General features: G+C 31.4%; 1 protein-coding gene across 1 annotated transcript; it reads left to right on the plus strand.

The window, feature by feature from the left end:
- The first annotated feature begins 1,818 nt into the window (after positions 1-1,818).
- LOC108903642 (facilitated trehalose transporter Tret1-like) lies at positions 1,819-9,137 on the plus strand. The gene is made up of 3 exons (XM_018705886.1): positions 1,819-1,870; positions 3,900-4,009; positions 7,361-9,137. The coding sequence occupies exons 2-3, from the start codon at positions 3,922-3,924 to the stop codon at positions 8,716-8,718; spliced, it is 1,446 nt and encodes a 481-aa protein (XP_018561402.1). The 5' UTR covers positions 1,819-1,870; positions 3,900-3,921; the 3' UTR covers positions 8,719-9,137.
- The last annotated feature ends 4,635 nt before the right edge of the window (positions 9,138-13,772 follow it).

Here is a 13,772-nt window from a genome sequence, read left to right on the forward strand (position 1 = left end):
CTACTTTGCGCAAACTTCAAAATATCTCAGAAAGTTTAGTAGTTTTTGAGATATTTTGAAGTTTTTAGACGTTTGCGACGTATTTGTAATTATACTTAGGTATCTTGAATGTGATTCGATCGATGTTATTGCATTTTGCAACCAAACTTAGTCTCCAAGTTCCTACCTTTTAAACAATTGACAGTTCATAATGTGGAAAGTTTCAGGGGTTCAAGGGTGGACTTTTCTCAGTCAGAATAGACCTTAATTTTTTCTATCACTTGTTAGTCGCCAGGTGCTTTCATGTAGATAAGATAAATCAAGTCGTCCAGTTAAATTTAAAACGTATGATAAAAAAATAGATAGTTAAAATTTAATACATCTTTAAAGAATTAATACTTACTGCTACAATTGCAGTTTTTATACAAAAAAGAACACTAAAAATAAATTTGAACATAAGCTTAACGTAAAATTTTGGATTAGCAGAAGAGTATAATAATTATTAATGATATATTTATTACTTAATCAAATTTACTAGTGAGGATAACAATAAGATGGAACACGTGATCTGGTTAATAAAATAATTTTCCTGACCCACAAGAGTCACCTCACCAAAAATTCCTACTGGGTATATACAGTGGTCCGTCATTCCTAGTGCGTTCTGGAGAGTAGACAGTGGCATTGGTAGGATGTCACTGGAACCCCAACTGTCAGTGGTAACGGACAGCTCTTTCTGCTGATGGAACTGCAATGGGACCAGCAATGGTGCTTGTTGTGTTGACACTGGAGGAAGTCAGCGAACTTACACGATGACAATTCTCAGCGTGAGTCTTCCTCGTAGTCTTGTCTCGTTGGCCAGATCACAATGAAAAAAGTTAGAGAGCGTGACTAGATTCCAGAATGTTCTATAAAAAAATGCACTTCCTACTCTCACACGTAGTCTAAAACTGAATACTTTTCTACTAGTTTTTCCTTTTCGTTTTTTCTATTGTTGTTGTAATGATGTTAATCAAATTAGGCAACCATTTTAACAAAGAGAATCAAAGAGTGCGGTTGAATCTAATGGATATACAATTGAAGATTAAAGAATTACCTACACCATTGTTGGTTGAAAATGGAACCAACAGTTGGTTCGTTACAATTTGAAGAATTTTGTATGCATTGTTTTGATTCATTTTAATGCTTTTTGACGTTGTTTTGATACACTTTGCCTTGATTGCTGTGGTTATCAGGTAATGTCTTAATTAAAAAATTAAAAAATTATAAATATTTGATACTCACAGTGCGGTAGTAGATAAATTTTGCCTCGAGAAATTTTTTAAGTGTATCGTGATTTATTTCTATTCTTTTGTTCATCAAATTCAATAAAAAAAATTATTAGTTCGTTGATATTTATTTTTAGAGGTCGCTCGAAAGCATAGGTACACTACTTTGAAAGTTAAAATAATTATGAGTGACCTTTAGAAATTAAAATATCGATTTGAAATTTTCAGAATCGAGATATTTTTCAACCTAGAAAATGATAAAATAACGAGAAAAAAATTTTTTTTCAAAATTCAATTTTTGACGATTTTGGAAATTTTTAAAAATCTTGACAGGCCTCTAAAAAATTTTTTTTGAGCTGATTGTTTGAGGGGGCTCTTAAAACATGATAATCTAACATATTTTCACAAGAGACACGAAAAAAAAGTATTATTTTTTTTTGGGCTGCCGTAATACATAGGTAAGTATATAAAATTTTGGTAAAACTGACTTTGAGCTTTAACTTGAGGGAGATACCATTGGCAGACCTGGTGACTCTCACGCTATTATAATGTCATTCTATTATTCGGTGTATTTGCTAATTTTAGTTCAGTCAACATAGAAAGTACGTCGTGTTTGCTTCATTTATGTAAGTACATGTGTTTGCAGTGAGTACTACTGTCTGCAAATTATCACCAAATAACGATTGTTTTTAACCCCTTTTAATATTTGCTTGTTAATTTGAACAGACAATATTTGACTTTCCACTTTATAATAACTGATGAGACTAGTCTACTGTAATTTATAGATGACTTTCATTTAAAACTTCGTATTTTTAATTGACAAAGTACATCCCAATGTCAGTTAAATATATAACGATACAATTTATAATAACTCATAAAATAATCTGCATAAACTTATTTACATAATTAATAATCAAGGTCAATAATTAATATTGGGTATCCAAGATTTTATTCCTCACATCAATTTTTCGGGCACATATATTTTGTGTGTATCCATTTGTTAAATCAAAAAAGTGTTTCAGACTTTTCGTTCAGCCTGTAGAAAGTATGAAATTTGGTAAAAAAAACACTGGTTGACTTAAATGATATTTTATATGCTAATACTTGTGAACAGATGTTACTATAAATGTTAGCAGAAATAATTGCATACATAGGATGTCCCAGAATATATGGGCAATCTCTTGGATTTATACAAGGGACGTTATAATAACGTGACAATTCTCGGTACAAATTTTTTCTAGAGAGACCCCCCTACGGAGATACAGACTTTTTAAAGTCTCTTTTTTAGCTGAAAATCGATTTTTTTTAAAATAACTTTTAAAATGTTTTCTGTAATTTAATTATTTTTTAATACGATGGACAACAGATAAGACCTCTTAAAAATTTACCTATGAAAACAATTTAGCTTATTTAGTATGCCTGGGATGGACTAGCTGTAGCACAATGTCATTTTTTACACCCTTTACGACACAGGTACCAAAAAAAATATTTTTAGATAGTTTAAACTTTAAACTAAAAAAGGCACTCTTGATTAATATCGATAAAATAAACTGTCTTCAAAATAATTATTTTTGTTTAATATAATTTTTACTACATCCGTAAAGAGAAATAAATCGATGAAATTTGCATTCTTTCTGTGCATATCTAAAAAAAATGCTACTTTTATTTGCACGTATATTCTGTATAGAAATGGAAAATTACACCCGCACCCTTAAGCAAATTTTTCATTTTTTTCTCTATCCATTTGAATCTAATTTAACCGTCATTAAAAATTGTATTTATTTTATAAGAAATATGAATAAAATACATTGTAATGTTCAGAAATTTGTATTGGAATATTCTTTCAAGAGAAAAATTATTATTATCCATATGGTTTTGGGGTCGCTGAATCCGAATCCGGTGGCCGTTTGACGCGATTAGCGCTGGTTTAAGGTCAGTTCAAAGTCAAATGCAGAAAATCAATTGTCAACAAACTAAACTTGCGTGTCTATACGTTTTTGGAGTCGCCGAATCCGAATCCCGTGTTCGTTTGACTCGATCAGATCTGGTTTAAATTCTGTTCAAGGTCAAATGTAAAGCCATTGATGTTGTTCGTATTTGATCCTATGTAAGACTATCCTCAAAATATGGCACTCTTGTTTCAATGTGCGTTAGGTTTATAACATCCATCCTCAAAAAATTATTTATATGCGAATATTTTTCTCTGAATCTGTTTCGTATAATGAACATTGAAGGCTAAGGGATATGAAATCAATAACAAATCAATCATGAAAGCAATGAGCTCTTCAAAATGCAATGCAGTTCATACTATGAAAATTAATTTCAACTACTGAAAATAAAGCTAAAAACGAAGAGGAAGGCGAGAAGAAATACAAAGAGCAAAACGATGATAGTAAAATGGCCAATGAAATATCTTGTCCGCAACTTACCTTCTTTATATCATAGTGAGAACTATTTAAAGGCCCCTATTACTTACCTTTACAATGTTAATTACAACGAATATTTGTTTTTTCAATATCATTATAGCCTATAGTTTATTATGTGTCTAATCTTGATCGTGAAACAAAGACCACCGTAAATCTTAGTAAACATACGCGAATAGCATATTAAATTCCCAGCGGGTGCAGGTAGATGTTATATCAAAAATGTTTGTAGTTGCTGCGGTGATACATGAACGATGAAGACCACGGTTGCAGAAAAGAAAAACGTCGAAGACATAAAGAGTGATGGACAAATCTGGCCACAAGTGTTAGCGATCGTAGTAGGTAAGGAAGTGCAATTTTTTTCTTAATCTGAATTATATGCAAACATAGACCACCATGTGCACCACTATATTCATGTTTTTGCACTTTCTTGTTTAAAAGTGTGATTTTATAACTTTCGTAGAGGAAACCGTTTTAGTGTCTATAAGCGGCTAAATTTACTTTTCAACACTCTTACCAAAAACATATAAACATTTATTAGTATTGATGACATTGATAACTGTATCATAAAATCAGAATCTACATTTGATGCTTAAATAAATACGTTGACAAATTTTGTAAGTGCCGATTCTTTGCATGATTTTAGGTTAGGTTAGTCCATGGAATAATCTATACTTAAGTTATATATTTTGTGTTGAACATTGTGTGTGACAGATAAACAGGCGAATATTGGCTATAAAATGTGTATTGCTAACACAGACGTATAGTGGCTATAAATGATATTTTTATTAAATTATTGTATAATTTAGTATACAACTTTGTTTTTACTCGGTATGAAATCATAGATATAGCTGTTATTAAAGAGTTATTATACATCTGGTGGTGATTATAAGTTTTATGCTATTTTTTGAACAAACAAGTTCCACATAGTAAATTTTACCACTAGATCGAACGTCTACAACAATTGCTTAGAGAGTAGGTACTAAAGTATAAAATAATATTCAGTACCGAAAATATAACTGTAGAGTTATGAGCTTAAAATTTTTTTTAGTATTGTGTATAAGTGGATTAGGTAGAATAAACATATATTAAACCATAAAATCAGTATCTCGGTAAATCAAATATGTAATAATTATTTCTATACACATTCCCATAATCATAGGATTCCAGGACTATTTAAATTTAGCAGATTTCATTATTTATACTTGTTTCTAAGAGAAATTTTTAAATGTACCAACGTAGTTGTGATTAAAAGTATTATTAGGTAATTGAAAATGTAAGGAATAACAGCTATATTAGGATAATAATTGAACTATGAAAAACAATTTCTTTTTTGGAAATTAACAAAAAATAAATCAATTTTATATTAGGGGCACTTAAAACGTTAATGTCGAAGAAAATTGCAGTAATTCTCCTGATTCACACTTAAAAAGCAATGTGATTAAAATGTTAAATAAAATAGGAAGGCTGCGCTACAACCACTGAGGGTAACCAATAACGACTAACAGAAGTAGAGGAAATCGAATTATTTTGATGGATAGCATTATTTTATTTTCAAATGTATTAAGAACTCTATATTGGGTTAATATATAAATATTAAAACATTGTAAACCTATTCAAAACTTAATTAAACTCCTCTAAACAAAAGAAAATCTTAATTGCGTATTTGTGGTTGCATATCCTACCGCTAAAAGTTTCATAATTTTCAAATCATTCTCCATAATTATTTAAAAAATAAACTATTATTACAGTACGCGCCTAAAGTATGGAATAAATTCAGTAAAAATTAAACAAATTTTTTTGGGAAAAATCCTCGAACAGGTCGATTTTTAATTTAAGAAATACATATTTTAGCATAAAAGGCGATTTTCAACCGTCATTTCTTTTCGAGTAATAACGTCTTCGATTTTTTTTTAAATAGCAACCCCCTATTTTTTTTCTTTATTCTGAAAGATCGTTTCATTGTCGATGCGACAGTATTAAAATGTTGTCATTTTTCATAGGAAAGTTTTCGAGTAAATGATGATTGAATGTTAGAAAACCCAAATCAATTAAAATAAAGCAAAAACGTTATCAAATTTAGTTTTTCGAAATGCCTGAAGTTTTTTATGGATCACGTAGGTGTAAATTTTTACAAAGTGTCACTGTCGTACCGACTTTCTAAGTATTGTAAGCGATATAAAGATTATTGTTGAATTTAAAGTAAAAGTAAAGTTTCTTATCGGATGCTGGAATAAGACTAGAACGCAGCAGGAAGTTTGCGATTTATTTAATGAAAAACATCCAGATCGACGTATCAGCCAATCAACAGTCAATAAGATAGAATCTAAATTTAGAGAAACTGGCAATGTTGTAGATATTCCAAAACCTGGACGTCCAAGCGTTAGTGAAGATCACAAACAGAACATTTTTATAAGTATGGTAGATAATTCTCATAATACTTCACGATTGGTTGCATTAAACAATGAAATTAGTCACACCACAGTGCTACGTATCCTGAGGAAGGAAAAATATCATCCTTACAAAATTCAACTTGTGCAGGAACTCAATGAAGACGATCCCGACCGCCGGCGCCGCTTACACTTTTGTGAAATTATGATGGATTTATGTCAAGTAAATAGAGATTTACACCGGCAAATACTTTTTTCAGACGAGGCCACATTTTGTCTCGATGGTACAGTGAACCGTCAAACTTGCAGGTATTGGAGTCGGGAAAATCTTCATTGGATGGCAGAAACACATACCCAATACCCACAGAAATTAAATGTGTGGGCTGGAATAGTTGACAACAGAATAGTAGGGCCTCTCTTCTTTGAAGGAACCCTTACAGGAGAAAGATATTTAGAGTTTTTACAAAATGACCTCGTTCCAGCGCTTGCAGTAATTTTTCCTAACGATAATGACCTTGATATTCCTGATGACACCATATGGTTTCAGCAAGACGGTGCACCTCCGCACTATACGCGCCCTGTTCGAGATTTTCTGGACAATTGTTTTCCTAGGAGGTGGATCGGCAGACGAGGACCGATGGAATGGCCCTCGAGATCCCCGGATCTTACACCCCTGGACTATTTCTTATGGGGCTACTTAAAGTCCAAAGTGTACGTTAATAGACCACATAATTTAGAAGAACTTCAAAATTGTATTATAGATGAAATACACAAGAGTTACCCCAGAAATAATTCATAATGTGCAAGAAGAATTTCTACACAGACTTACGTATTGTCAAGAAGTCGGTGGGTGGCAATTCGAACACTTAGTTTAGGTAGAAAACTTAATGAATTGTATTTGTTTGACATAGGAATTGTTATTTTTTTAATGAATAAAATTTACGTTACATTTACATTCAATCGTCATTTACTCGAAAACTTTCCTATGTAAGATGGCAACATTTTAATACTATCGGATCGACAATGAAACGATCTTTCAGAATCAATAAAAAAAATAGGGCGTTGCTATTTAAAAAAAATGTTGATGACGTCATTACTCGAAAACAAATGACGGTTGAAAATCGCCTTTTATGCTAAAATATGTATTTTTTAAATTAAAAATCGACCTGTTCAAGGATTTTTCCCAAAAAAAAATTTGTTTTGTTTTTACTGAATTTATTTCATACTTTAGGCGCATACTGTATAAGTTTTCTTATAACTGACCTGAATATGCCCTTTACCAATCATGTTTCTATTTTTTCAGTGTGTTTGGTTCCATTTACGGTTGGGTTATTCTTCACTTGGTCCTCGCCATTCCTATTAAAAATCACAGATGACAAAAGCACTTACGACATATCCGAAGAAGACGGTTCATATTTCACAGTTATACCGCCCATTTCTATGATCCTAACAAGCATCTTCTTTTCAAATTTAAATGACAAAATTGGAAGGAAACCCACAATCCTCATAAATAGTGTACCGCATATTATGGGCTGGATTCTCACCGCTACGGCAACAAATGTTTGGATGTTCTACGCGTCCAGATTCTTCGCGGGAATAGGAGACGGACTGATGTTCGCATCTGTGCCGATGTACATCGGAGAAATATCCACGCCTAAAGTCAGAGGGGTATGGGGGAATGCCTTAACCTTTGCCATTTACCTGGGCCAATTCATAATCACCGTGACAGGTAGTTACTGCGACGTGAAACAGACTTCGTATATATGCATCTGCTTCCCGTTGATTCATTTCGTCCTCTTCTATTTTATGCCCGAATCGCCTTATTTTTACATCATGAAGGGGAGATTTCAAGAAGCCAGAGAATCACTGAGGTGGCTGAGAAAGAAAGATGACGTAGAGCAAGACTTTCTTTTATTAAAAGCCGACGTAGAGAGGCAAATGTCGGAATCTGGCACTTGGAAGGATTTACTTACCATTAAGAGCAACAGGAAAGCTTTGTTTGCTGGAATTTTTCTAAGAGCTTCGCAACAGCTCGGCGGTATAGCCACATTTGCTGTGTATACACAATACATTTTTGAAAAATCTGGAGGAAACTTAGATCCACAAGTCTCATCTATGATATTTATTGGTACGACTTGTGTCTTGAACCTTTTAGGTGCCTACACTTTGGACTTGTTTGGAAGAAGACTGTCGTATATAGTTTCTTTGGTATGTTCTGGTATAATATTACTTATAGAATCCATTTATTTCTATATAGAACAATTTGAAACCCAGATAGATATAAAGTTCCTAAACTGGATCCCAATAACGGGAATGATGGTTTTTGTACTATTCTACTCTATTGGTTTAGGAATTGTTCCCACATTGATGCTCGGTGAATTGTTTTCTACAAGTGTTAAAGCCAAGGGCTTAAGTGTTTTAATTGTGATATTTGGGATTCTTGTTTCTACAATTACCAAATTATTCCACGTACTCACTACCAATTTTGGTCTGTATTCGCCTTTCCTACTATTTTCTGTAAATTGTCTTCTGTCAACAATTTTAGCAATTTATTTGATACCGGAAACTAAAGGAAAAACTCTCGAACAAATCCAGCAATCTTTAAAAGGTTCCAAGAAAACAAATGAAAAGAATGGAGTGGAAACTAATCCAAACCCTTGAAGTTATTAATACCAATTTATATTTTCTTAACATAAAAAATTGAATGCAAACCGTACATTTAATATGTATTTACAGGAAAAAATATTAGTTATGTTTGGTACAAGACAGATGTGAGATGTGATCCTAGTTTAAAATGTATGTTATTTGGTTATTATAAACCGACTGCATAAAATATTACAAATGTTGGCATGCAAAACTGTATACTGTAAAAATATACAAAGTCTGAAATAAGTAATAAATGCAATGGTAAGGTCGTGATATAAGTACAAAAGTTATCCGTCTATTTGTAAAGAATGCTGTGATATTGTGATTCCAGTCGATTGTAGAAGAAAATATATTTTAGAAGTATAGAAGTTACTGGCTTCTTAATAATACCTGTTGCCGATAATATAATAACATATAAGTTTCTGATAAGATTATGTCCTAATAAAATATATTTTTAAGGCAAACGAATATTATTATGTACATTTTAATATAAATATGCAGTGGGAAGAATGAATCAGAACAACTACTTTAAACTACGAAAAAAATTGTCATTCCAGCCTCAGTCTATGTGTTTAAATATCTCGAAATATCTAGAACTACTTAAGCTACAAACGTACATATCTGGACCAAAAATGACTCTGGGCTTAAGGACCAAAGTCACTTCATATAAAAGGTCATTAGTCGCGGTGTCAAAGTTCAATGGCAGAGGTATTTCGATGTTTCCGAGATATTTGAGTGTAATTAGAGGTTTTTCGAAGAATTTTGACGCATTTCGATATAAAAACATTTCATAGTTTTTGAAGTACCTATTTCCACATATTTAGTGAATTTCGTTTTTAACGGTTTTCGTTGCAATTTTTATGTACATATTCTCAAGAGACTTATATTCTATAAAAATTTTTACAGACTTCATTCCGTTTCAATGTACTTTGATATATTTTCAAGCTGTTATGATGCTTCTAAAGGATTCTGAAGCTGACTCAACGAACTTTGAAACTGCCTTGACACTTGTTGATATGTCCTGAGACTGGTTTGATGTATTTTGTTTGTTTTTTCTTTCCCTGAAGTTATCCCAGAGTAAGAAATTTTCTCCAATTTATATGTATTTACCACTTGGCTCTCTCTGGACTCCAGGAAACCTCCACAAATCTCCGTAAGTCTACCTAAACTGCCGCAGATATTACATCATTGAGCTGTATTTATTATTTACTTATGTACCTATTTTTATGTACGCAAAACTTTATCGGTTAGTGTTATTAAATGACTCCAAACATAGGCTGATTGCATCTGAAATAAATTAATTTGAAACGTTGCACATTATATCTGAGTGACGGTCGTTTCATGTTAATTTCTTGATAAACGTAATTAAAATTATTTGAAGTGAGAATATCTCGCGTGAACAGTAGTAAATCAAATATTTTCTCTATCTCAATCAATTCAACATACAACTCTAATCCAATCTCCTGGTCCCATTGTAAGTCATTATATTTTTTTCAATATCTCCGCCAAATAAATATCGTCATTGTTGTCTCCATGTATCAATGGTAGTATTATTGTTTATACAAGGCGATTCACTTTTTATAATTAGGACTTTATCCATCGATAGATCTCATCAAAATAATGTCATTTTGAAGTATACAGTTTTTCTTCCAAAAGCTTCCTTTTAGAGATATAAAAAACATGAAAAAACATTTTTTTTGTGGTTTTTATTTAATTTTTTTTAAGCTATGAAAGACATTTGTTTTATATTTAATATAAAGTGCACGAATGAAAAGCTCTATCGATTTTATTAATTATTGTGAAAATAGATCAATCATAGGCGTCGGTAAGGGGCTCTGATAACCCCTACTTTTAATATAATTTTTACGCCACTGGAAATTTTTCAAAATGAATGTACTTTTTTACATTGCATTCTACAGCAAAAAGGTCTTCTATTATTTTTGGTTTTTGAGAAAAATGTCTTCTTATGGATTCATTACAATTAGGTAAACAGGGCAATGATTGAAGTATGTACGGCACTATTTAAATTTATGATTAAGAAGGGGTCGAGAATATATCAGTTATGTGTTAATATTTTAAAGTGACATCTAAAACTATCTTTTTTTATTTTATTACTTAAAGAAACTGTTATAGGTGACACAGATTTTTTGAAAAAAAATTTCATGCTCCTTGAGGGTGATTCTTAGAATAACAATTGTTTATACGTATTTTGACATATCTCCTCAGTCATTGATTTTACATTGCATTATTAAATTGCTATTTCTGTTTGTTTCTGAATATTAAAAATTTTATTCTATATCACTTTGTTTGAAAAACAGTTTCACATGTAATGAATCCATAAAAAGCCATTTTTCTCAAAAACCAAACATTTCATTTAAAAATAGTAAGAGACCTTTTTGTTGTAGAATAAACCGCAATGTAAAAAAAATACATTCATTTTGAAAAATTTCCAGTGGTGTAGAAATTATATAAAAAATAGGGGTAAGGAGCCCCTTACGGACGCCTATGATTGATCTATTTTCACAATAATTTATAAAATTTCGTAAACTTCATACTAAATATAAAACAAATGGCTTTCATAGTTTAAGAAAAAATAAATAAAAACCAAAAAAAAAATTCTAAAAGGAAGCCTTTGAAAGAAAAAGTGTATACTTCAAAATAACATTATTTTGACGAGATCTATCGATGGTTAAAGTCCTAATCATAAAAAGTGAATAACCGTTATCGTATACTCAAAGGTAATATTTTACTCAAAAATAATATTTTATAGTTAGATACTGTCCACAAGACACGTTTTACCATCCCTTCGTATCATACCAGGTGTGAAACCAATTAACAATAGCAACGTTTTGAGAGCAATACATTATTTTACATCGACCATCGTAGGCGTTCTGAACAAGTTAGGATTTTGATTAAACTTAATTTGTTCATGGTTGTTTTTTTATTTTGGATTAATTTAATATGTCAACAGAATATGGTGACTTTAAAATAACACGTCGCTAAGCCATACAAAAACAATTTGTTTTACTAAATTATTTCCATCATCGTTTTCTAAGAGTTTATAAAGATGACGACTGGCAGCGCTGATATTGCTCTGATACAACTTACCACGATAATTCCGAGTGGTCCGGTTTACCTCGCCCACTAGCGTAAAAATTATACTGCAGCTGATCCCCTCACTTAAAGTTATACCCTGTATAAACATTTTTATTTACGCATGTCGTAAACTTTGTGGGCACCTTGTACATTTTTTAATTATTTTTCCTTCTATATTTTTAAAATCTTTGAAAACATTGTCTTTCACCGTTTTGTAAGTTGCATATTTTTAGTTTTTCGTGTTTTTTATTTCTACAATCTTTCTAATGCTATGATAATTTATTTTTTTTTTTTCATTTTTTCAGACTTTGCATTTTAGAAGTTTTTAATTTTTTAGTATTTCTGATTTTTTATAATTATTTTCTATCCTATTGCGGCTATTATATTAATTTTACGTTTGTCGGGAAAGAAGAATACTGCCAACGATTAATTCGACACGATTAGCGCCAGAAATTATTAAACAATTTATGGGCGATCCGTCAGTGCCCTATTTCACTACGGATTAACCAAACGGCTATTTGTCGACCATTTGTGCACTGCAAATCTTGCATTATATACGGCTAATCTATAAAGCAATAAACGTTTAGTATTGGATTGTTATTAAATTATAAATTTATTTTACGGTTCCGAGTAAACGCTTTTAATGGCCATTTATGGTAAATTATTGCCCTTTATGTAAAATTTACTTATACGTCCGGGAAAGGGTCGGGCTGTTAAGGCAGACAAAGGGTTTTTATTCGAATGTATGATTCCGCATTTATCTTCGAATTTGTATTTCCGTCACATAAGCACAGATTAATAAATATACGGCCCGACGGTGCAGGTGCCTTTTTGCAAGGATTAGGCATTTAATTGACGAGGGACAACGCTCGACTGTGTACAGGGTATCTCAAAAGAGCCTTCGCAAACTTGAAGACAACAGTTGAAATGGAAATAATTGAGATACGAAAACTCAATTGGCAGAATTTTTTATGCAAATAGGATATTGTTTTTATAATGCGTACCGACTTCCCACAATAATACGAAGTAACATTTTTGGAACCACTGACTCCATCAATAATTCAATTGGCGGCCTATTTAACAAATTAATTTTAATTAGGATGTAATTAAATCTGGTTTGGTTGCTAATGTATGAGATGGTTGATTGGCTGTTGCTAAATGTTTTATTTAAATCCAGTTTTAAAACTTCTTTGATAAATCGATTCAAATTCTATGTACCATGTGATTAAAGTTCTAAAAACCATTCTACTATGAAAATAAAAAACAAAATTCGTTCAATGTCAATTTCTTATTCATTAAATCATTGTTACACACTGAAAAAATTAGTATTTGGATCAAATGAGCAGATAGTTTTATATGGAATTATTTTCCGTAAATGTTATTTTATTCTATTCGAATGTATATACTTTCGTCAAACTACAGTTTTGAAATTTATTATCTCGGACTTAACTACAATATCTCTTAAAACATACGTGTTTCAAAATTTAGTATTAATGTAGGAATTATTCAAGACAAATGTAGTATATTATAATCAAACTTGTGTTTTCTTGATAGAAAATTGTAGCAGGTCACAGAATGGCGTAGGTGGGAAATAGCACGATAGATGGAGCCACTTACGGTATGTGTATACATACATTATATCTTTGTGAGTAACGACAATAAAGCAGCTGGATCGATCTAAAGACATATTGATGAGGACTATCAATAAGTCCCAAACCGACCTATGTCTGGTTGGTTAAACTTACAAACGATCCTAGTTATTGTACTAGGTGTTTTGTTAGTTTGAAACAAAACATTTTTTATTACTGAGAAATATTTATATCCAAATTTATTCTTAAAATAAGTATATAAAATCATTTGACCAAAACTATTCAATTTTATATTAAACAACAATGCGAAACATGTTTCTATAAAATCTATGTAGATCATAAAATTAAAAATAGAATTCGTTTAACCGTAAGTATCAAATATTT

Source organism: Anoplophora glabripennis, unplaced genomic scaffold, assembly GCF_000390285.2.
Source record: "Anoplophora glabripennis isolate ALB-LARVAE unplaced genomic scaffold, Agla_2.0 scaffold10, whole genome shotgun sequence".
In the NCBI taxonomy this organism is placed as follows: Eukaryota; Metazoa; Arthropoda; class Insecta; order Coleoptera; family Cerambycidae; genus Anoplophora; species Anoplophora glabripennis.